At 45.7% G+C, this 22,068-nt stretch overlaps 1 protein-coding gene across 2 annotated transcripts in view; it reads right to left on the bottom strand.

The window, feature by feature from the left end:
- The window catches only part of PRMT7 (protein arginine methyltransferase 7), a 936,033-nt gene that overhangs the window by 732,705 nt on the left and 181,260 nt on the right, over nt 1-22,068 (bottom strand). For both annotated transcript variants that reach the window (XM_069653680.1, XM_069653690.1), the window contains exon 7: nt 10,146-10,393. In XM_069653680.1, coding sequence (XP_069509781.1) covers nt 10,146-10,393 — 248 coding nt within the window. The remainder of the gene's footprint in view (nt 1-10,145; nt 10,394-22,068) is intronic.

Raw genomic sequence — 22,068 nt, 5'->3', positions numbered from 1 at the left:
TGTAGGCCCTTTTATTTGACAAGACTACTAGAACTGCCTTATTATTGTTTGATGGTCGAAGCTTGCTCCCATCTTAGATTTAGGTTTAGATTAGGCGTTTGTCCAACCTACCTATACAGTTTAATAAACACCTTTGAACTGTGATCACTTGTGTCCGTCTTTACTGTTGCCACCATGAGTTCCTTGCAAACCCCAGAAACGTGTTATCGGCGTTGTTGGGCCTCCTCAGTGAGGTGAAGCTGAGCCTCTATAAGACACAGTGAGCAAGAGGTCCACATCGCTGTCTGCGGAGTCCGCATTCACCATATTTGCTGGTCTATTTTGGATTGCTTTGCTTTTGGATTACTTGCACCCACGTGCCACATGGTTGGGAGGGTGTGTGCCTGCACATTGTGAACTCCAGCCTTGGCGCTGCTTGTGCCCCTCTACCCACCCACTCCTCCAGTATTGCAGTGAGCGTTCTCGCTGCTAAGCAACGCCTGAGATCCTGCCCACCTTCAATCTCAGCCTATCCACGCGACCACGCAAAGTAAATCACGTCTGGCCTGGGCAAAACCCAGGTGAAGTCAGGGCAAGTTGTCATTCTGAGATGCCAATCAAACAGCTGCACCACAGGTATTGCCTGACTTGTCTGACTTCGCGGTACCGGCACGCCCTGTTCATCCACCTACGGGCAGCCAAATTGATGTTATATCTGTCTCCGTTGTTCTACATATCATCTTAAAATAGCAATATTGCTGGGAACCTCAATTCTAGCGCACACAATGCCACCTGTTGGCGCAGAATCCAAGTATCCCACTTCCTTGTTAACCTGACTTACCCTCTCTGCACTTCTTGGACTATGGAATGCTAGGTCATTATGCAATAAATCTAAAACTGTATTTTATATGTTTTTACATTTAAATCTAGAATTTCTTCGTATTACTGTAACTTGGATTTCTGTCAGCAATACTTCTATACCTGCATCACTGTTTACTTCTGCTATGTCTTTTTGCCATACCCCTCGTGTTTCTTCCTGTGGGGGTGGCAACGGTATCTTATATCAATCTTCCTTTACTCTTATTCTTCATGCTTTGACTTTACCTCATTTCCCTTCATTTGAATGTTCATATTCTATTTTCTCTGCTGTTTCTTCTAGACCTTCAATCTCATTCTTACTGATCTACCGTCCACCTATTCCCGTAGCCTCAGTTAGTGAGGACATTGACGCATTGCTGTCTGTTTTGCTCCCTACAGCTATTCCACTTATAGTTCTTGGGGACTTTAACCTCCATCTCTTAACTACACACTCTGCTCTCCCGTTCTTTTCTATTCTTGATTCAGCTCCTCTTTCTACATCTCCTTCTCACATCTCAGGCTCTTGTTTAGATCTTATATGTACCTCTTCTCTTACCACATCCCCTGTGTCCTCTCTTGCAGTCTACCTGTCAGACCATCATCTTCCCTTGCTCCCAATCTTACTTCTCTGATCTCTTCCACTCACAGTCTTCTCATCCTAGGCGACTTTTTCAAACTCTCTCCCGCCTCCTTTCTTCTCCTACTCCTGGTCCCTCAACTAATTCCACCCTTACTGCCACAGATCTTGCATTCTATTTCAATTCTAAAATCTCATTTACATCTGCAATTGAATCGTCCAGCATGCTAGTTGTTCCTCTGACCCCTCCCATCTCTCTGGTATCTCCCAAGGAGATCTTTGCTGGGTTTGTTCCCATCACTAATGAGGATACATTTCTTCTCCTTGCTCGTGGTCACCCTACCTCCTCCCCACTGGATCCCATACCATCTGCACTTATTCCTAAAGTCTACCATCTACTTGTTCCCTATCCCACAATACTGTTTAACTCTTGTCTATTCTCTTCGGTTTTTCCATCTTCATTTAAGCATGCTATCATTATTCCAATCTTGAAAAAACCTTCTGCTGATGTATCCTCTCCTAATTTTCATCCTATTTCACTCCTACCTTATCTTTGTAAAATTCTTGAATGTATTGTTTACTCTAAGGTTTCTATTTTTTTTTGTTTTTTTCGTAATTCTATTCTTCCTTGTTTTCAATCTGGGTTCTGCCCTGTTTATTCCACTGAGACTGCTCTTCTCTCTGTTTTGGAGTCTCTTCATTCTACATGTCATGCTAAGCTCTCTTCTCTTCTCATTCTTTTGGATCTTTCTGCAGCTTTCAACACTGTTGATCACCCACTTCTACTGTCTGCCCTTTCATCTTTTGGCTTTTCTGGCCCTACTTTATCCTGCTTTGAGTCATACCTGTCCCAGAGTACTGTTCAGTCTACTGGGCTGGGGTCTCTTCTAAAATGTGTCCACTTATCTATGGTGTTCCTCAAGGTTCGGTTCTTGGTCTTTCATTTTGTTTCTTTATACCACCTCACTTGCTGGGTTTATTTCTTCCTTTGGATTCTCTCATCACTTTTATGCTGATGACATACAGCTCTTCCTTTCCTTTCCGCACTTCACTGATGACATTCATCTTAAGCTTAGCGCCTGCCGCCTCGCAATTCTGTCTTGGATGACAGACCAGTTTCTGGTACTCAATGCCGCAAAAACAGAGGTTATTTTCTTTAATTCCCTATTTCTGCTTTTCCGCCCGCTCCATTCATATAATTTCTCCCTTTGCAGGTAACTACCTCTTCCGTGGGCCGTAATCTAGGTCTTAATCTTGAATCAGATCTTTCTTTCAGTCACCTTATTTCCTTATCTGCCCATTCCTGTCAATTTCATTTGTACAAGATTTGAAAAGCCTGTCCTTTCATGACTTTTAATGCCACTCAATTGTTGGTGTCTGCCCTAATTTTCTCGCGGCTCTTCTATTGTTCTTCCGCACTCTTTGGACTTCCTTTATCTCTGCTCCTCTAAAATCTGTATTTAATGCTTATATTTGTGTTCTCTGCCTTCTTGCTCCTCGTGATTCTATTTCATCTTCTTTTGACTGAACTTGGATGGCTCTCTTTTCATCATCGTTTACAATTTAATTTCCTATGTCTAGTTTCTAAATCCCTCCATGGCCTTGCACCGCCTTATCTTTCTTCTCTTATCTAATTTATTTCTCCTTCTCGTTCACTTCTTTGTCGTTCTTAGGGTGCTGCATGATCCCTGTGCTCAATCTCGTTTCCGTTCTCTCTCTCTTTTGGCACCTCTACACTGAAATGCTCTCCCTAGCTCTCTCTTCGTTCCATCACTGGTAATTTATCTTTTCGGGTATCTCTGCGATCCTACCGCTTTTCGACTGGTTAATGAAGGTTAATGAGGGTTATGGTAACCACAGGTATATGCTGTGTGTCAAATTTTTATTTCATTTTATTGTACCCTTCTTGTTCTTATGTTCAGCGCTTTGGTGTAAAGCGCTATATGAAACCAAATAAATACAAATACACATGTGGATTATTCTAGGTTACTTGGGATGAAACCACAAGTTTTACAAATTAAACAAGGGTGTGGGAGACCCTTTACTGAGAACAAACATGGGTCAAATGGATGAGACCACATAAGCCACATATGAAGTAGAACTTGTAAGACTGTCAATTCTGCAGCAAGTCGGCTAGGTATAATTAGTCTGTTTTTTATTTTCCTGTGGCTCAGGGAGATCTGGATTTACCCTTTGGTGTGGAATCCTGGGTGTTATCCATGTATGCATTCGAAGGACCAATATCCCTCATTTTGTTGGAGGCCATTTTTTGGTATTGGAATCTACTTCACCAATGGATCTTTGTTATATTCAAGTTTGAGGGGATATTTGTAATTAGTAGCTGGGGCTCTATGTCCAATTTCTCTTCTATCTGAAGGTGCAGATAGCGAAGAAACCCCTCAGGCTCCACAAAACCTCATCCCTTCTTTGACTGTAAAAAAACATTTTAAATGGTGCAAGGAGGCCATGGTTGAAGGTGTCTCCACTGCAGCTCGGGCAGTATCTCCATAAGCAATTTCATGTATTCACTGCTTCGATTAGAGTAGTCGGCAGACATAAATATCTTATGACATTGATATGCGAGTGCTGATCATTCCTTTGTGGTCTGAAATATGAGTTGGGAATGTTAATGTTATCAGAAGAGGATGAGTGGCCTGGAACCATGGTGACGGGTGTTTTCCTTTGGTCTAATCCTGAGTGTGCTTTGTAGCTGAAGCTGTGGTTCCATCTGTTATTTGAAGGAGCATGTGGATCCAGGATTCCATGAACTTCACACTGCCTTTTACCCTTCCAGTTTCTCAGTCATATCAAAAAAGTGATTATCATCTCTTCTGCTTCTGTTCTCAGCATCACACAGGCAAATTCAAATGTATGCACCCTCACCTGGAGATGATGCAGACCTTCCAACTAGGTCTCCCGGAGAAGATACTTGGTGTTCTGTGTCTTTTAATTTCCCTGATATTGAGTTAATCTCCTACTGCATGACCATAATTTCTCCCTTTATGTCAGAAATAAACGTATCCACCGACACTGTGGTTTGTCTACTCGTGGACAGATCGGACACAATTTTACTTATGTCCTGTTGTAGTCGATTATGGACACGGTGTCGCAGAGGTGGCAACATGCTATTGAGACATTTCTTTCACACCATCATGAAATAGTTCCTTACGTAGCTGCGTTTTCCCTGCTGCTGATAGATTTAGCTTCAAATTCATCATCGTAAACAAAGGGATGCGGGTGGGTAATTTTCTTCCAAGACATTTAGAGGCTACCGCACTGTAATGATGTAATTACAGTATGACCATTAAGAGGTGCAAAGATTTTGAGCAGCTGAAATGGAAAAATGGCTTCTCTGCATAAAAGCTCTAACGTGGCATGTCAAAGGCACAATATCAGTGGTGGGCTCACTTTTAACTGTTTCATATTGACCTCCCAAAGTGCCTGACAGATTGTGCCAGGTCTGGTACAGTATCAGCAGTCTCCTGGATTATGTTCATGTGTATAGTGGATCCATCCATTTACCTACAGCGGGTCGCTGCTCCAAGACACCAAGCACCACTCCAAGAAACTCATCATACTCAGCCCCGTTCACTGCAGTAGCAAGCATGGGGGAGACACCCATTAGTGATGCTGTACATGGGGAGACCCCAATTCCAATATTCGCTCATCCCTTTGAGTGCCACCGGCACCATGGGAGAGAGATTGCGTACTGCGTCTCATGCTGTAGATCTATCCCAAGTTTGGCGAGCGTCCATAGAGTTCACGTCTTCCAGTCCGGGACGCTGGCTTCCATTTTACTGTACTGCTGCAGAAGCACCTGTTAAGTTTCAACCCCTCTGCATCACACACCTCAATCCACGATCATGGTGCATGAACCAAATGTGCAGCTATTCCTCCACTCTGTAGTGTAATTTATGAAAGTGATTGTCAGCTCATTCCATAGTATTGGTTGTTTATATATTCTGGACATCTGTAATCTGGACATGCAGCTTCCTGGTCATGCAGTTGTTTTACAAGGCAGCAGCTATGCTCCCGCCCTCCCCAAACACCACTTTCTGTAAGTAGCACCGGAGAAGGCACTTCACAATGACACATTGTCATAGCACTTAGAAGCAACAACAATTTGGATTGGAAGCACCTGTCTAGCGACTGCAGAATGAGGAACTTGAATATTCCTACGAAAACCAATACCACTCTCGACAGCAAAATTGAACACACTAGATTTGGTACAAGCCATTAGGAACCAACCCTGAATATTTAAAACTCAGCCACCTGAAGAATTCAAAACAAGCCTGTTCATACCCACTATATAAAATGTTAGCGACACAGCACAACCAGGGAACATCTGGGGATTGTGAAAACCCTGCCCAAGCAGAATCTCAGACTCCTCTAAAATGACAGCATATAGGTTCCTAGGAAAAGACACCCTCAAGAGAAATTAAAACCATACTCAATCATCCATCTGTAAAATCCCACTTATACCATAAAGCTTGCGATGGGTTATACTCAGGGGCTACACCAAGGCTTAACCTAAGAGTCCCCCTCCCGAAAGGCTTCTCTGCTTTTCCTGGCCATTCCTCCCCACTGATGGGAGGGAACCCCAGCAGTTTCATAAGAAAACTCCTAGTCATGATGCGTAATTTGCCTCCCCTGACCAGAATCTTTGGTTACACCAATGCCCAGTCACAAACTTCCTTACACACCTGACAAAGAGCTCCTGTCAGACACTACCGTCAGATAGCAACCTAAACACGACAGCGATTGGTAGTCTTGCTTGTCAATAAAAGGAGGGTCCTCCCAAATGACATAACTTTAACTATGCAGCACTGCCTCCTGCAGGGAAGGATGTATCGCCACATATCCAGCAACTGACGAATAGAAATGATACTGTAGAAAAGCAGATTCCTTGGACACTTCAGTAAGGTTCCTCAGGTAGGTTTTATTCTAGTTACATATTAATGATATAATCATGTGTTATTTATATAGCGCCTTAATCGAAAGCGCTTTACAGAGCACATATTTGCATACAATATCAGCCAACCGAAATTGGTACTCATTTATCAACCTCGGAAGGATGAAAGGCTGAGTTGGCCTTGCCGGGATTCGAACCTGCGACCTGCAGATCACACTCAGAAGCAGCAGCGAGCGCTCAATCAGCTGAGCTATCTTACCGGATATTGAGCCGTTACAGTGAACCACTGGATCCCATCACCCAGGCTAGGCTGCTCCAACTGCTAGCTTCTGGAACCGTCACGACAACATTCACACCCAAACATTCTCTCAAGCACACCAACATTCTCTCAGCATCATCATGCACCTACATTCACACCAAGCACAATACAACAGATAGAAATGCCATGATGTAATGGCTCGAACAAGAAGAGAGAGAACTTGAGCCTTGTGCGCTCGAGCAGCAGCTTCCTGAGGAAAGAAATTAGACAGGCAGGCCCAGATTTCTCTACAGGGGCTAGATTTCCCGAAGTGCACATGGCTAAGTAAAAACTTTATTTTTGTTTGCTTTTCAGTTGCTATTAATCCTTCTGTTTTCTCAAATTATTTGTGGTTATTAGTTCAATCTTGTGCTCATTAGAATTGAGAATGTAAAGGCTTTTCTGTTGGTTCTTTCTTAGTCAAAACTCAGTGCTTCGCAGAAGGACTGTTTTCTGGTAAAATAAATACTGACCAAACCACACCTGTACTGAGGAAACTGCTTTGGCTTCGCTTAGATGCAAGGATTTGTGTTTATTTTCCTTTAAATCACCCGTTTTACACATATACCAACCCATGCAAACAATCCCAGATATTTGTCTTCAAAACCTGAGGTCGTGGGGACCAAGTTATACCCTGAAACACTCCTTCTCAGGGAATCTTTAGGAAACGTCTTCATAGCCATCAGATTACATAAAGTATTCACTTCAGTAATTTACTAAAGCTTGGGCAATGGGAGCAATTCCAAGTGAAGGACCTTCTTTGAGCATTACGAGAATCCACACCCCCTCAAACAGTCTGGAAGAGGCTGGATGGAGTCCTGGAGATTGCCAAGAGGCACCCGCTAAAAAGATCTTGCGAAGAAGCCTTGAGACTGCTAGCATCTCAGGCCAACCCTGTAACCCAAGAAAGCCTACAGAAACTTTGATACTGCTGGAGGCTAACAACTACGCTGTAACCTAGGAAGGGCTGAAGACTCCACGGGGACTGCTGGAGTCTCAAGCCTATGCTGCAACTCGGGAAGAGCTGAAGTTACCATTGAGCCTACTGCAGTGTCAAATCTATGCAGCATTACGAGAAAGGCTTAGATTACTCAAGCCACACACCTAGACTTAAACCTGAGAAGGGCTGAAGGAAATATTGAGACTGCTGGAGTCTCAAACATACCCTGCATCCAGGCATGGGCTAAATACACTACTGTGACTACTATGCTGAAATCTGGGAATGGCGGAAGAAACCATTAAGACTGCTAGAGTGTCCCACTTAAGCAGTAACTTATGAATACTTGGAGATGCCTTGCGATTGCTCACATTTGCACTGCAACTGAGAAGGGCTGAAGAAGTAGAAGAGGCTAGTATGTCTCATACCTCCAGGAGTAGAGAAGAGGCTGATGTGACCCTAGAGACACTGACAACACATCCTCATTAACAGGAAAAGGATGACACACCCCCAGAGAAGAAGTGTTGTCACCATTCTGAACTGAGAAGCTAATATAAACCTAAAGAATGAGAGAAACACTGCAACATATGTATATCTTTATAATAATAAAGTTAACTTAAACCTTCACTTATAGCCTTTGTACTCAGCAATTCGTCACAGAATAGGACTGGTATAAATCACTTGTCTGGACATTTTAATCCTTTTTTGCTTTTCCAGAAGTCTAGAAATGTCACCCTTTTCAGTCATTGCTGTAAAGCTACCATTTATGTATTGACTATCTAGAAAGGTTAATCTGCATGCAGATCATTCCATTATCCTTGGAAACTCCCAATAGAACAACTTCCTCAAAGTGGGAGAAGATGCTGTGAATGACATATCATGGCTGTGCCATTTTCCTCTATGACACGAGCACCAGATCACTAATCCTCAACTCATTTGATGTGTCACCTTCTGCCTGGACTACCAATGTGCAAAGGCATTTGCCAATACATAGCTTTGAGCCAGATTAATTTTATTTTTATGTGTCATTAGACTTGCAAATGTCCCTTTGCTGAAAATGCACGAGGACGAGTAGGTTAGGATGAGGCCTCTTGGTGGTAACTGGCCTCCTCTACAAAAAGGGAGAAGAGATGCTGGTCCTTGCCAAATTTGGGCAAGCCAAGCTCTTGAATCCATATCCAGAGGGATGTTCTCCTTACTGCAGTGCCATTTTACCACCTTGATGTTGAGATCAGTGCCCAGAACCTGAGAAAGCCAAGCGGCATACCAAGAGGTCTGCATGAGACCAGCAGGGCAGCTCCTTCAACCCTTGAGCAGTTGCTCAATTCCCTGTTCATAGCTGGAACACAGGGAACTGCACTAAATATAAATGTCAATGCAAAGGTTGCAAAAAAACAGGTTTGCAGCCGTCCCGCCTCTTGCAGCCCCAGCTTCCACTATAATCTTTTTTTTAAACCACTAGGATTATTCATGGAGAGCTCCTGCAAGTCCAATCCAGCTATGGAATTTTTTCGGCTACTGCTTGCGACTATAACCTGCAGAAGAGTTCTGAGCTTCCTGACTTTTGTAAAACAATATGCAGTGAATCCAGAGCTTTCTATCCGGCTCTGCCATGTGCTTTCGCAATCTGAGTATTTTTGTAAGCACAAAGGTGAGTTGAGCGCAGCTAATCCAAAGTCGTGGATCTCGCGGGACACAGTTTGGGACCATTGACCTCTGAATCACTTTGCCTCCATATTTATCACTTTGAGAGAATCAGCAAGGAGGCGTGGCAGATGTGTATCCAGCGTCCTCACATCCTACTTTACAGATGCACAAGCGTAAATAATCGAGAGCTATCGCAGAGCTTATCCAGAAACTATGGAGCCTTCTTCGGCTCTGGTCGTCAGCACCTCTGACTTGCCTAATTTGAGCTCTAGGAAAAGCATGCACGTTAGAAGGTAACTTTTCCCACCAAGCTCTACTCACCAAAAACCCCTCCCCCCCCCCCATCACCGCTTCCCACTGCATCCTCCCCACTACCCTCTCAACCCGCCACCCCCCAAGTTCAGACTTGTCCATTTTGAGGTTGTACCTACCCATGTGGGTTAGTCATGCTGAAGACAACTGCCAAGGCACTAGTATGATTTTTTGCTTCCCCACATGGACCTCCACTGATTTAGTTGTTTGCTTCATGAATTTCCGTTCTAATGGTTACTCCATTGACTTCTGCTTTAGTTGTTAATCTAATTTTTAAAATAAATGTTTAAAATAAAAAAAACAGGATAGATTCTAATAATGTTTGGTGTTAGTTTTACGTTCATGACAACCTTGGCTTAGGACTGAAGTCCGCTTTTTGAATTGAGAGACCGTTATACCGTATAACTTCTGGGGACAACCTCAACACTTGGATTCAGACTGTGGTACTACTGTGGAGCCATGGTTACTAGTGCAAGTCTAAAAACCAACGTTTTAAAGCTTAGGGTGTGCTCATTTTACGAGAGTTCCGTCGCCACTTTTGCACCTTTTTCACCATACCAGAAAGTCATAACCCCATGAAGACGAGATGAAATGCTAAGCATGTTTGCCCTGCTCAGTGCCTTACCTGAACATACTGAGCACCTCACTCAGAGGCGTGAAGTCACACTGTGCTACTTGGCTAAGCTGGATATCATGGACGCAAGGGGCGCCGGGGCAGCTTTCCATTTCCGAGAATGGGACAATGCTCTTCTCGCAGTTTCCACTCTCACTCTGGACGGAGAAGGGCAGCAGCTTGTTCCAAGACCACATCCTTTTTGACTCCACCACCTGGGCATAAACTGTGGCTCTGTGAGGTACGGCCTCCCATCGTTCCTACATCGGAAAACAGAAAGAAAATGGGTAAACAGAAGTTTCCTGCTCCTAAAGGAAGTGTCATGACAGAATGTGGCTCTTTAACGCTAAATCACAAAAGATTATACCACAGCCTGGATAACTACGCAAAGCCCGTTCACTTTACATGCGCAAACACAAATAGAACAATACACACTCACAACCCAAGCACATCTTGCTTTTAATGTTAAATCATATAATAATATTGTTTTTTCAATTCTAAGGATTAGGTTGCCTCCCTACACAGTGCTGCTTTGTTTCTGACCCCGAAACCCTTGATTTGCGTATTCTTTGATTTGTTGATCCTCTGATTTGTTTGTCTGTGTGTGGGCACTGAGGCCCATGAAATTAATAATAATCACAGAGTATGCACACATCAAATATGAACAACAGACAACTGGGAATGGCTGCTGAAGCTACTGTCTTCGATCAGGTCAAAGTTTATTATTTGTAGCGGCTCAGAGTAGAGCAATAATTAACAATCAAATACAAAAATATTTCAAATAAAGATCACAAAGGGTCACAATCTATTGAACAAACAAGTAAAAGCAGCCATTCTATTTTCGATTTGGTCTGTTTGTGAGGCTAGTCCAGCCACTGTGGCTGGGCCGGTCCCAGGGCTAGGCTGCTGTGGAGCAGACATGCCAACAGAAAGGTATCCTACTGCCTCACATGGAAGAATCGTGCTCCAACAAACAAGAGAGGGACAATAAAAAAAGACAGACAAAAAACCTTGCATTAACTTGGACTGAGGTCAGAAGGTAAAATAGCAAGGGCGGCACAGTCTCTTGTACAGTCTTCCACTGATTAGCGCAACCACCAGAGGGATTAAGGGTGTCCCGACCCCCTCAAAGTATTCAATAAGCTCTTTACTCCCCCACTATTCCACACTACGTTTTTCCATTTCCCAAGCTGTGGGGAAAGGAGCTGGGGAGGGCTGGGAGAACCAAACCCTATGGCATCAGGGCGCCGTTGCATACTTGTCACTCGTAGTACTTAGGTTACAGTGAGGGCAGGGATACACCTCATGGTACAGGGGCTACTGCTGAGATACAGGTAAAGTAGAAAGACACATCCAGTAGTTACAAGAATGTTAAGAGCAGGAGCAGCGCAGGCTGCAAAGAGTCAAATCCGATAGTTACAAGTGGGTGAAATACTTATGCAGCACAGGTTACAGTGTAATAAATGCAATAGTTTCAAGTAGGTAAAATGCAGGAGCAACACAAGTTACACAAGTGCATCCCTGCATGGAGAGACGTACATGATGCTAGCCTTTGCATTGCCAGTGTATTGGACTCAGACAGGTAGGAGGCATTGCAATAGGTGGTAGCAATGCTGGTAAAGGTCGAAAGGATGTTAAGTGATGAGGGGATGAATTTTCGCTATGAAAGTGTATCCACAGCTCAACCTTCAATACTAAACAAATGCTGTCCAAACATGTATATATGTCTTATTGTTTGTAGACATTTTACTGTTAAGGTGCGTGTTGTGACAGACAGAATGAGCACCAAGCCCACGGTGCATGCTCTGCTCAGAAGAGATTCTGCCTAAATCATATTAGTCAAATATAAACATCTGCGGCCATTCTTATGTTCCCAAAATGCTCTATGATTTCATGCAAAGTAGCCAGGTGCAATGTGCCGCTTCCCCTGTCTTATAGGTGATTTATTCACATAATGAGCGTGATCTACTTACTAGGATAGATTTAAAAAGCTGCAGTGCAAAACGAGATGTAAAGGGCTTGTGCTAATCTTTCCACTCGTTTTACAGGTTCGTGGCATTTTAAACATCGATTGCAGTTAGATTGGGAGGCAGCGGGGGAAACACATTTCCTCCTCATTCTTGCTCCGTTCGCAAAGCCACCTAGTTTAAGGCCTGCATGAGATTTTCCTGCAGGCATAAAACGAATATATTCCTATTTAATCTACCTGCATCTAGAAAATGCTACAAGCAGATGGATTCCATTGGAAAGGCCATCTATAGCGGGTAATTTGCACACAGATACTGCACTGTTACCAAACTAAAGAATCAAATGAAAGAGTAAAGGCAATTGGGCCTGTATTTACCCTTTCCGTTTGCACTCCTTGTTAGAACCGGGCCTCAATTTTGCATCCACTGTAAATTGAATCGCTTTTTAAACCATTTTCCCAAATATTGTGATGCAAAATGCACAATTTCAAGATATTATTTTAAAGAGACTCCCTACATGACATGGGGTAACTGCAATGCCAGTTCCTGCTCAGCTGACATTTGCCCACCTGATACAAAAAGCAGCCTCTGCCACAGGCATACAGATAATAATGCTCCTGGATGCACATAATGGTGGCTGGTATGTTTCGGGCCACTGGTGTTGCATCCCAGCCCTTTTTGTCTTTACAAGAAAGATGTTCGGTTTGATTGAAAAACTTAATTACATCTTTCACTAAGTGCAGAGTATGGAGCACCCTGTGGTAAACCGCCCATAGTATGTGTATCAATGTTGGTTTACCATAATGTTGTCAGAAAGGGGATTCAGATGCTAGCTTAAGATATGAAGAGGTTTTATTACCTGTTAATATACAATTCTAAAGCCAAACATTGGCAGAATACTGAAGTTCTCAGAATACAGCAGTGTCACTGTACAGCAAAAATTGGGTTTTGAGAAGAAGGAGGGGAAGGAAAGCAGAAACAGGGAAAAAATTCAAACAAAAACGTTCTTAAAAGGTCCTGAAGCATTCAGAACCTGCAAGTGCTATTGCATGAGATCAGGGGAGAGATGGAGGAGGGAAGCACAGGAGGGGATTAGTGGGGAAACAAACAAAAACATTCTGACTCGGTCGTGAGACAATTTGGAATGTGCAAGTGCTGAAACATTAAAAAAGGGGGCGGAGGGGGAGGAAAGGAAGTGCGGGAGGGGGAGAGGTTAGCGGTACAACAAATGCAACACAAGTTAAAAGAAGTGCAGGAACACGTAGGTAGACTGCATCAAGGAAGCCCATAATGCAATTACGACAAGCAGCTATGAGTGAATGCAGACTGGAAAAGCCTAACCTCATGGAATGAGGGGCTACATCAGGCATGCAGCCAGGCAATTGAGACAAGCAGGTATGAGTGAATGCAGACTGGAAAAGCCTAACCTCATGGAATGAGGGGCTACATCAGGCATGCAGCCAGGCAATTGAGACAAGCAGGTAAGTGAATGCAGACTGGAAAAGCCACGCCTCATTGACTGAGTGGCTACATCAGGCATGCAGACAAGCAATTAGGACTAAGCAGGTAATTGACAGAGAACTGGGGCAGCCTCGTCTGTGCCAAGAAGGGATGCAACAGGAGCATAGATGACAGTAAAACGGGAAGCTGAGGGAAAATAAGATAATACAGAGGGCTAAGTGAAGAGTCGAGAAAAGAGGCTGCAGGCATATAATAAAGCATCATAGGCAGAGAAATAGAGGTGTCAAGAGATTACAGGAGGTAAGGATGCAGGAGCTAGAAGGCACATTATGATGGGTGCAAGGGAAAGCCTCACCCACATGTGCGGGGGGCTACATCAATATGCTAGGCACAGGGCAAGATCAGACACAATGCTGGATGAACATGTGGGAGAACAACAGCCCATGGGATTGTGTCAGCAACAGCAGACAGGAGTAAATATCAAGACAGAACCAACAGGTAGGAGTACATACTATCGGCCATGCCTCGAAAGCAAGATGCAGTTAGCATCTCGGAAGAGAAAGTCAGGCAGTTGTCCAGGAGCAGTGGAACTGTAGTTGCCAGGTTAAAGATAGTGACAAATGCTGTAGAGGATCACAAATCAGGATACAGGGCGTTCCAGGAGCAGAAGAGCTGAAGCAGTGTCAGTGAATGGTAACCAGAGAACAATGAAGCACCGGTAGCAGTCATACAAGTATATGAACCGGCGAGAAGGGCATCAGGCCTTCCTTACCTTGGGTGAAGTGTGAAGCAGCAGCGAAGTGCCACATTAAGAGGTGCACCAGGGATACAGCTGGTAGAGCGGGGACATCGGGATAGTAAGGTGCATAGAGTCGCGCTGAGAAGCCGGAAGCCCCGAACACGCCCAGACAGGCAATGGGCCTCAAAAGAGAGCCTTCAATGGGGGACGCCGGCCCAGCCTGCCAGCTAGGAGTCCAACGACAATATTAAAGAATTCCTCCAAACGGAGGGTGAGATAAGCCACCATAGATGCGGCCTCGGATGAAAGAGCGTTGCTGCTTGCAGATGGTAGAAGGCTCTATGGTGCAAGCCACACAGAGGCGGGCATGATCCAGTGGAGCTCATGCTCCGGTGATTCAAAGATTCATTTTGGCAATAGCCTCCGCCTGTCGTGTGGTGAGCTGCAGGAGGCGGCCAGTGCCTCCTCATGATGTTAGGTAGTGGCAAGATTAATTTCGGCAACAGCCTCCTCCTGTCGTGCGGTGAGCTACAGGAGCTGCAGGAGGAGGCTGAGGCTGAAAAGAAGGGCCAGTCTTTCAACAAGGCATTGTTCCCCTTCTTGATGCAAAGGTTTCCGCAGCACAATAGTCTTTTCACAAGGCCAGTAAACAGTTCAAATTATTCCAAAACAAGTGATGATTGTAAAACATAATGCTCCGAAATTCCTTAAGTCTTAAAAAATGGAAAAGTCAAACCAAAACAAAATGCTATGAAGTTCCTTTAAGCCTTAACAAACGGAAAAGTCTAAGCACAAGTTTTAGTCCTCATGGAGGGTGTCGTTGCTCCTTTCAGGGTCAAAGGGGTGGGGTTCTTCCAGCCCTCCATCTCTTAAATGGGCTTGTAAACATTCTTCTGCTGTTGACTTATGGCCCTTGGGCATTCAGATGCTGTGGTGGCCTCCTTCTAGCTGCCTGTTAAACAATGTTGGTGGGGCAGGCCTCTGACAGAGTGCCAAAGACCTCCGGCCAGGCTGGTTGTCAGATTGGCAACCTCAGCAAAGTTGTATTGCTCCCTGATGGGGTTCGGTGGAGATGCATGTCCCTGGTCTCCTGTGCCTTCCACTGCTACTCTCGGGGTTCACCATGGACCCATTTCCTGCCCTGTCTGCTCTTGGTCCTTTTTTCTTGTCCGCCAGCATGAATGTGCTAGCTTTTTCCTTCATTCGCCTTTTCAATGTGGTTCTCTTGGACCTCCCCGTCTCCTCTGTCTTGGTAGCTGCTATCTTCTTCCCTGTTTACTTTCTAAGGGTCTGCACCCCTTCTCCTCTCTAGGGTTTCAACCCTTTATTGCCTCTTTTGATGGCACCTGTCTTCCAACTCCTAACTCTCTTCCAACTTCCCGTCATCCTCTTTCTTCACCTCACAACACCCCTATTCTTTTTGAATATCATGCCTTTTTTTCTCCCAGATGGTATCCTTGTCTCTAGTCACTCGTCTAGTCTCTCCCTTATGTTTCTCCATCTAGCATCTACCACCACCTCCTCTTTACCAATGTCGCTTTTCTCCCTCTCCAATCTGTTACTTTCAATTTCATCACAACTGTGATCTGCCTCCCTTATAATATTCTCTCCTTTCCTTATCTCGTCCCCTCTTCCTCTTTGCAGTTGACAGGCCTCATCTAGCTCTTACAAGTAGCAATCGTCTGTTGCTACAGTAACCAAACATCTCTCTATCCTTGACTCTAACTCCTCCTCACTTTCCAAATCAGTGTCTCCCTCCCATACAAGATCTACACCTCCTTTTCCCCTCAAACACCTGAAAACCTTTCTGTTGGGATCGCAACTCTGGATAGTCCTTCCAGCCATAATCTGTTTCTAAACTACTTTCTTCTTCTATCCCAAACTCAATTTTCATTCTTTTCCCACATAAACAAACACATTCCCATTTTTACTGTGCACTTTCGTGTTTACCGCACGTAGCTACTGGACGTGGCTAGTGCCATGAGATTTTTTTTCCTTCTTCCTGCCTTGCCAAGTCAGGAAATCCTATATAAGGTCATGCACATGCCTGGGAAAGCTGCTGCTTTCGTGGGCTAATTGATAGCTTTCTGTGTGTGTGGGGTGGGACTGTCTGGTCCCACTCCACATCCGTGGTGCCAGAGAGTCTGGGTGTGGGGCATGAGTGAAACCCACAGTGGTTCCTGATTGAACCACTGCTGGCTGTTTGCATGGTGCAGATCCTTACCATTGATGGGTTTGGACTTGCTTCCAGGCTGGATTTTGGATAGGAAGAGGAATCCTGCAGCCATTTCTTCAGATCAGCATTGGAGCCAAGTATCCTGTGTGGAAGAGCAGCTAACTGAAGATCCGTGGACTCCTCCCGAAGAGTCCCAGCATCCCTTCCTGCATTTGGCCCAGTGAAGCCCTGCTGGACTACCTGATCTGCAAAGGACCCGTGCAGTGCTTCAACCTTTGGACCGGTGGGACCAACTAGTCTCGATGCCTTCTCAAGGATCCTGCCATCCTGAGCCTTCGAAGTGTCCCTGGACCACCCGGTGGACTGACCAGCTCTCCAGAGGGTTAACTCCCAAGAAGCATTACTGTTCCATGTTTTCAGCTGGAACTGTGCTCTAGCACCATGAAGCGTCTTTTGTGCTAAATGGAATTATAATAATGATCTCAGACCAAATAATCGGACAGACTCAAAGAATATGGCAAAGTACTACTTTATTATCAATTGAATAAAGAAGGGTCAACTGGCATACATTGGACCGATGCATGCACGCTCACAAACAAACTTGATTGCATGGAGGTCTTGTACCCTAATATGCATCATCTATGACGCCATTCTATGTGGCAAAATACAAAACATATCAAGGGAAGATATTGGTGAGGGGAACATATCTGCTTATAGAACATATAAAGATGAGTACATCATTGGCTACCCCTTATCTTGAACTACCTCTAAATACATATAGTACTGATTATAGTGGACATAACAGTGGATTGGCTTCTGCAACATTGTATATTAGGTTGTGCCTCAACCCCACTGATTGGTTGGCATACTATCCCAACCATGGACCTTTGGCTCCTTAGCAGCACCAACGTGAAATGAAACCTAGTTGTTTGAATCCCATCAGACTACTCCCAATTTTCCCAATTAGTCCATCATCTCTCATCAGTAGGCCACAAGCCAAAGTCTTCTGTTTCTAGTTGACCTAGTACCTACTCACTGTCCTGGAACATTCAAGGGAGTGTGAGCACACCACTATCTTAGCTTAAGGCTCTAATGAATAGCCTTTGTTTTCGACTTCTGAGTCACATGTGAAGAGACCACAAATGTATCCAGTTCATCCTTTCATTTACTGTTATATGATTCAATTTATGCAAGGTGCTTTTGTTCTTCTTGGCCTCTAGAGACTTGCTCACTCCATCTCACATGAACTTTGTACACTTTTAATTGACCAACAGTTTGGCTCTCACAGATGTTTTCGTCTTCTTCCATCTATGAAGAATGTCCCACATTCATAGCCTATCCATGTACTCCCTTTCTGCTCTGTGCTTATCCTTTGAAAATAGCAATGTTAACTCGAGGCTAACCCTGACTCATCGTTGGCTCTGCACAAGAAACAGTGGTGTTTCCTAATTCTTACAGCCTCTGCCTGTCTCTGAGGTAGCTTGGTTAAATTCAACGCAAACCAGAGTCCATTCTCCTAATACGGCCGTCCTTGCCACGTTATATTAAGATGACTTTGAAGAAGGGATGGTTACATTGCCTACCCCTTGCCCTATTTGCGTTGAGAAACCAGCCTGGCTCAGATCACCACTTAACTCCTCATGAGTTGTTGACTGGACGCCGCATTAGAGTACCCCTTGCTCCTTCCACACAAATAAAAACCGATGCCCATAGTGTAGCAAAAACAATAGGGGACGAGATGCATGATTGTTTGACAAATATGACCTCTAGTGTTTCTTTTATTTGCCAACAGATCAAAAATCGGAGGCAAAGAATGAAGAAGACAGCCAAATAATTGATCCTACAGAGTTGCTGAAGCCACTTAGTTTGTACCCTGGTGACCAAGTGATTGTTAGGAGTTTCGTTCGCACTTGGAATAAGCCCCGTTTTGAAGGACCGTACCTAGTAGAGGAGGCTACTCCCACTGCTGTAAAAATCCAACAAAGAAGAGCTTGACTGCACTTGAATAACGTAAAGCTTTACAAAGGAGAGACCCTTTCCCCTCGTGCTCCCGCTGACAGTGAAGCAAGAGAAGAAGTTCCGCAAATGCAGACTATATCGGGTACCAAGAGACAACAAAGAACAGAAGAAGTAAAAACTATTTGAACTGACAACTATTCCCAAGTTTAAAGAGAAACGAACAAACTTTGCAGTGTTCACAGAACTATTCCTGTGAGGCTAAAGAGACAATGCTTTGAAGACAGAACACGAAGAACGCACATGACACTTTATGTTGCCTATAACATTGCACACATTTCAGCATCCTGCTTTTGTATACATACTTCCATCTTATCTAGCTTTAGTGAGACGGCACGTTGATATTGTCACTTTTTTTCGGAAATCCTAAAAACAGTAATTGTAATAAGATTACAATTGGTGATATAAAAAAAATTGGTTTATAAAAGTGACAGAAGCTAAACGATTGAATTAAAGAAAATGAATCTTCCTGTATGTAAGATACACATTGGTAGCAAGAAGGCCGCTTATTGCACAGGATACAATTCGACACATTCATTATTTTGCAATACTTCTTGTAGCTACATTTTGTACAATGTGTTCTCTTTACTTCCTTCTGCTTATAGCATTTCGTGAAATGATGTTTTATTATTCAAATTAAGTATCCGACAATGAGGGGGGCGCTGTTGAGCAGCCTTCAAGATGGCTGCCTAGCTTTCTAGCTCCGTGCCCGACTGCTGTATATCCGCCTGCATCAGCGGTTCCCTGCACCATCCGACACTGGGAGTGAGCGCATCGTCTTTGCTGCCCTCGGAGCGACATATTGATCCAAGTCCGGGTGAAAATCGTAACTTTATCACCGAGCAGGACCCTTTTTTCTCCTGAACCGACCCCCCGCTCGCTGAGGCCTACCGCGCCACGTGACGCCGCGGCGGGCTCTGCCCCTGTGAGCTGCTGAGATCTCGACCTCCTAAACCTAGCGGAGCGGCTGTCTGCCTCTGGCGCCCTGTGGAGCCGCGCAACATTGTCGCGGGGGTGTCCCCCCGGAGGCCGCTGGAGCGGGGGACTAAATTTCTTCCTGGCCTGGCCGCCTGCGCACTTGACCCTCTGCGAGCCGCCTGGGCGGTGTTTCTTTCCCGGGCTTGACCCCCTGGGCTGATGGGCGCCTGAGGCGGTTGCTGTCCTGAGCGGCTCCTGGCTGCTGGCTTGCCCGTGGCTGAAACACTTGATCTACGTGCCAGCAGGTGAGGAGGGTTGGGGCTGCGGTTGGTGTGTGCGGAGCCCCTGGGTGCATGGCCTGCGGTGGGCTGTCCTGCAGAGCGCGTCCCACCGGATCTGGGGTCCCTGTACTTACCAAACTGCTGTGGAATTGTAGCCCCCGGGCGATAAACTGTACCGCTGTGGATCCGGCCCTCCTCCTGCGGACCCATCGCCCTTGGAGTCCGGCCCTGATCGCATCTGGCCGCCTATACTCCGTGCCTGACTTGCGGCCTCCGTTTGCGCCCTCCCTCTGCTGCCACTGCCACCATCGTGGTCTGTAATCCCGCTTTGGAACGTTGTTACCCAGTGAACAGCTCAGCTCTACCCCTACACCGAATTTGGATTCCCGGTAACGGGAGTTTGAGACACCCCTGCTTGTCCCGATACTACTGTACCCGAGGGGCCCAAGGACCACGGCCCTAGCAGCCGGCGGGTGCGGCCCTGCGGTGCTCCGGCGCACTCCCGTAGGATGCCAAGTAAATCACGCGGGACCGACAAGGCGGGAGCGATGGACAAATACACTAAGTCGCTTCCCAGACAGGAGCGGGGAGGGTCACCCCTGAACCAGGGCGATTCTGAGACACCCTCGGGCCCCCCTCAGCCAGACCTCACCACCTTGATGGAAACTATGGCGAAAAACTTCGCCTCATTCCACGAGAAGCTGGACGACATAAATGCAAGTGTTGCCTCTATGCGGGCCAAATTGGATCAGCACGGTACCAGACTGGCGGAGGCCGAGACACAAATCAGGGCCACTGAGGATGGCGTGCACACTCCAAAACACTGTTTCTGAACTGGTGCGTGATATGAAGCAAGTTAAGGCAAAGTGCGATGATTTGGAGTCCAGGTCCCGTCGGAATAATCTCTGCATCGTGGGGGTCCCGGAGTCCGCACTCAAGGGCAGGATGGAGCTGGCTGTTGAAAATCTACTGAGAGACCTCCTGGGTAACCCCCAACTCTCCCCGTTCTTCCCGATTGAGCGCTCTCACCGGGCGCTTACCCCCCGTCCCAAACCGGGAGACTTCCCCAGGCCGATCATTGCCAAAGTCTTGAGTTTTCGGGATAGAGACCTCATATTACGCTTGGCCCGGGAGAAGGGGGAACTGAAATTTGAATCCCAGACCATTAGAGTTTTTCCAGACTTTTCCATAAGTGTGCAAACGGAGCGCAGGCAGTTCAACGGCGTGAAACATCTGCTCAGGGAGAGGAAAATTTCCGGCACGCCTGAAGCTTACTCATCGCAACAAACTGTACTTTTTCACGGTACCGGAGGAAGCAGTGAAATTCATCGAGGCCCATATCCCGCTTCCCGACCCGGTCGAGGAGCCAATAGTTGATGACTGAAGAGGTGCACGCTGACCCATACAGGTGGTCCGCCATGGGTGCTACTGGCATGCGCGCCGTCTATATTTCCCTTGTCGTACTCATGAATCTTGCATCCTATACATCCTCCATTAAGTGTAACCTATTGTTAAAGCTCCCTGCAGTGTACTATTTGATACCGCTACATGATACACGGTGCGCTGCACCAATCTCACATTCAAATTGGGTTAAACGGCAACAGCGACCCCCGCTGCAGCTGCAATGCCGCGTTTGGCATGTTACGGCCGTTGTACGCGCCCCAATTGGGCACGCAGTCAGGTGCGCCCTTGTTCCGTTGGGCGTGCCCCTGCTAGGTATTGGGGTGGGGTCTTAAGCACTGCTTGCTTGTGGAGGGCATTGAGGGTGGGGGGTGGCAAAGTTGAGGGATGTTCTTTTAAAAATGGCAAGGAGCGTGTGGCTTGGAGGGTGAAAAGTTGTGTCTCTGCTTCAATGATTACCACATGGTCAACAGTCAAAGCTACGCGATGCTGGGATGTCCCTTAAGGTTGTAACATGGCTATTAGGCCAATGTCATGGAATGTTTGGGGGCTCAGTAATTTCACCAAGGCTCGTAGGATAACGGCATACGCCCAGAGGCATGGGGTCAATATTCTCCTTTTGCAAGAAACACACGCACTTGCGCATCTCTCCACCTCCCTGGCGCCGGCATGGGGCGCCAATAAATTCTACACCGTGTACTCCTCTCAGTCCAGGGGAGTGCTAACCTTGATTCACAAGTCAGTGGAATTTTCCCTACGAACTAGCCACATAGATCGAGAGGGTAGATACGTGATCCTCCATTGCCTATTAGCTAACACGGAATGCCTGCTGGTCAATACATATGCCCCGAGTATAGACACCCCCGACTTCTTCGATGATATCAATATCCTACTTTCGAGATACATCAGGATTCCGGTTATTTGGGGGGGGGGACATGAATCTCATACTAAACGGTGAGCTTGACAGATCGGGCAT

Source organism: Ambystoma mexicanum, chromosome 1p (assembly GCF_040938575.1).
Source record: "Ambystoma mexicanum isolate Mex_15411 chromosome 1p, UKY_AmexF1_1, whole genome shotgun sequence".
Lineage (NCBI taxonomy): Eukaryota > Metazoa > Chordata > Amphibia > Caudata > Ambystomatidae > Ambystoma > Ambystoma mexicanum.
Note: the sequence above shows the minus strand (reverse complement) of the source record. Positions and strands in the feature narration are given on the sequence as shown.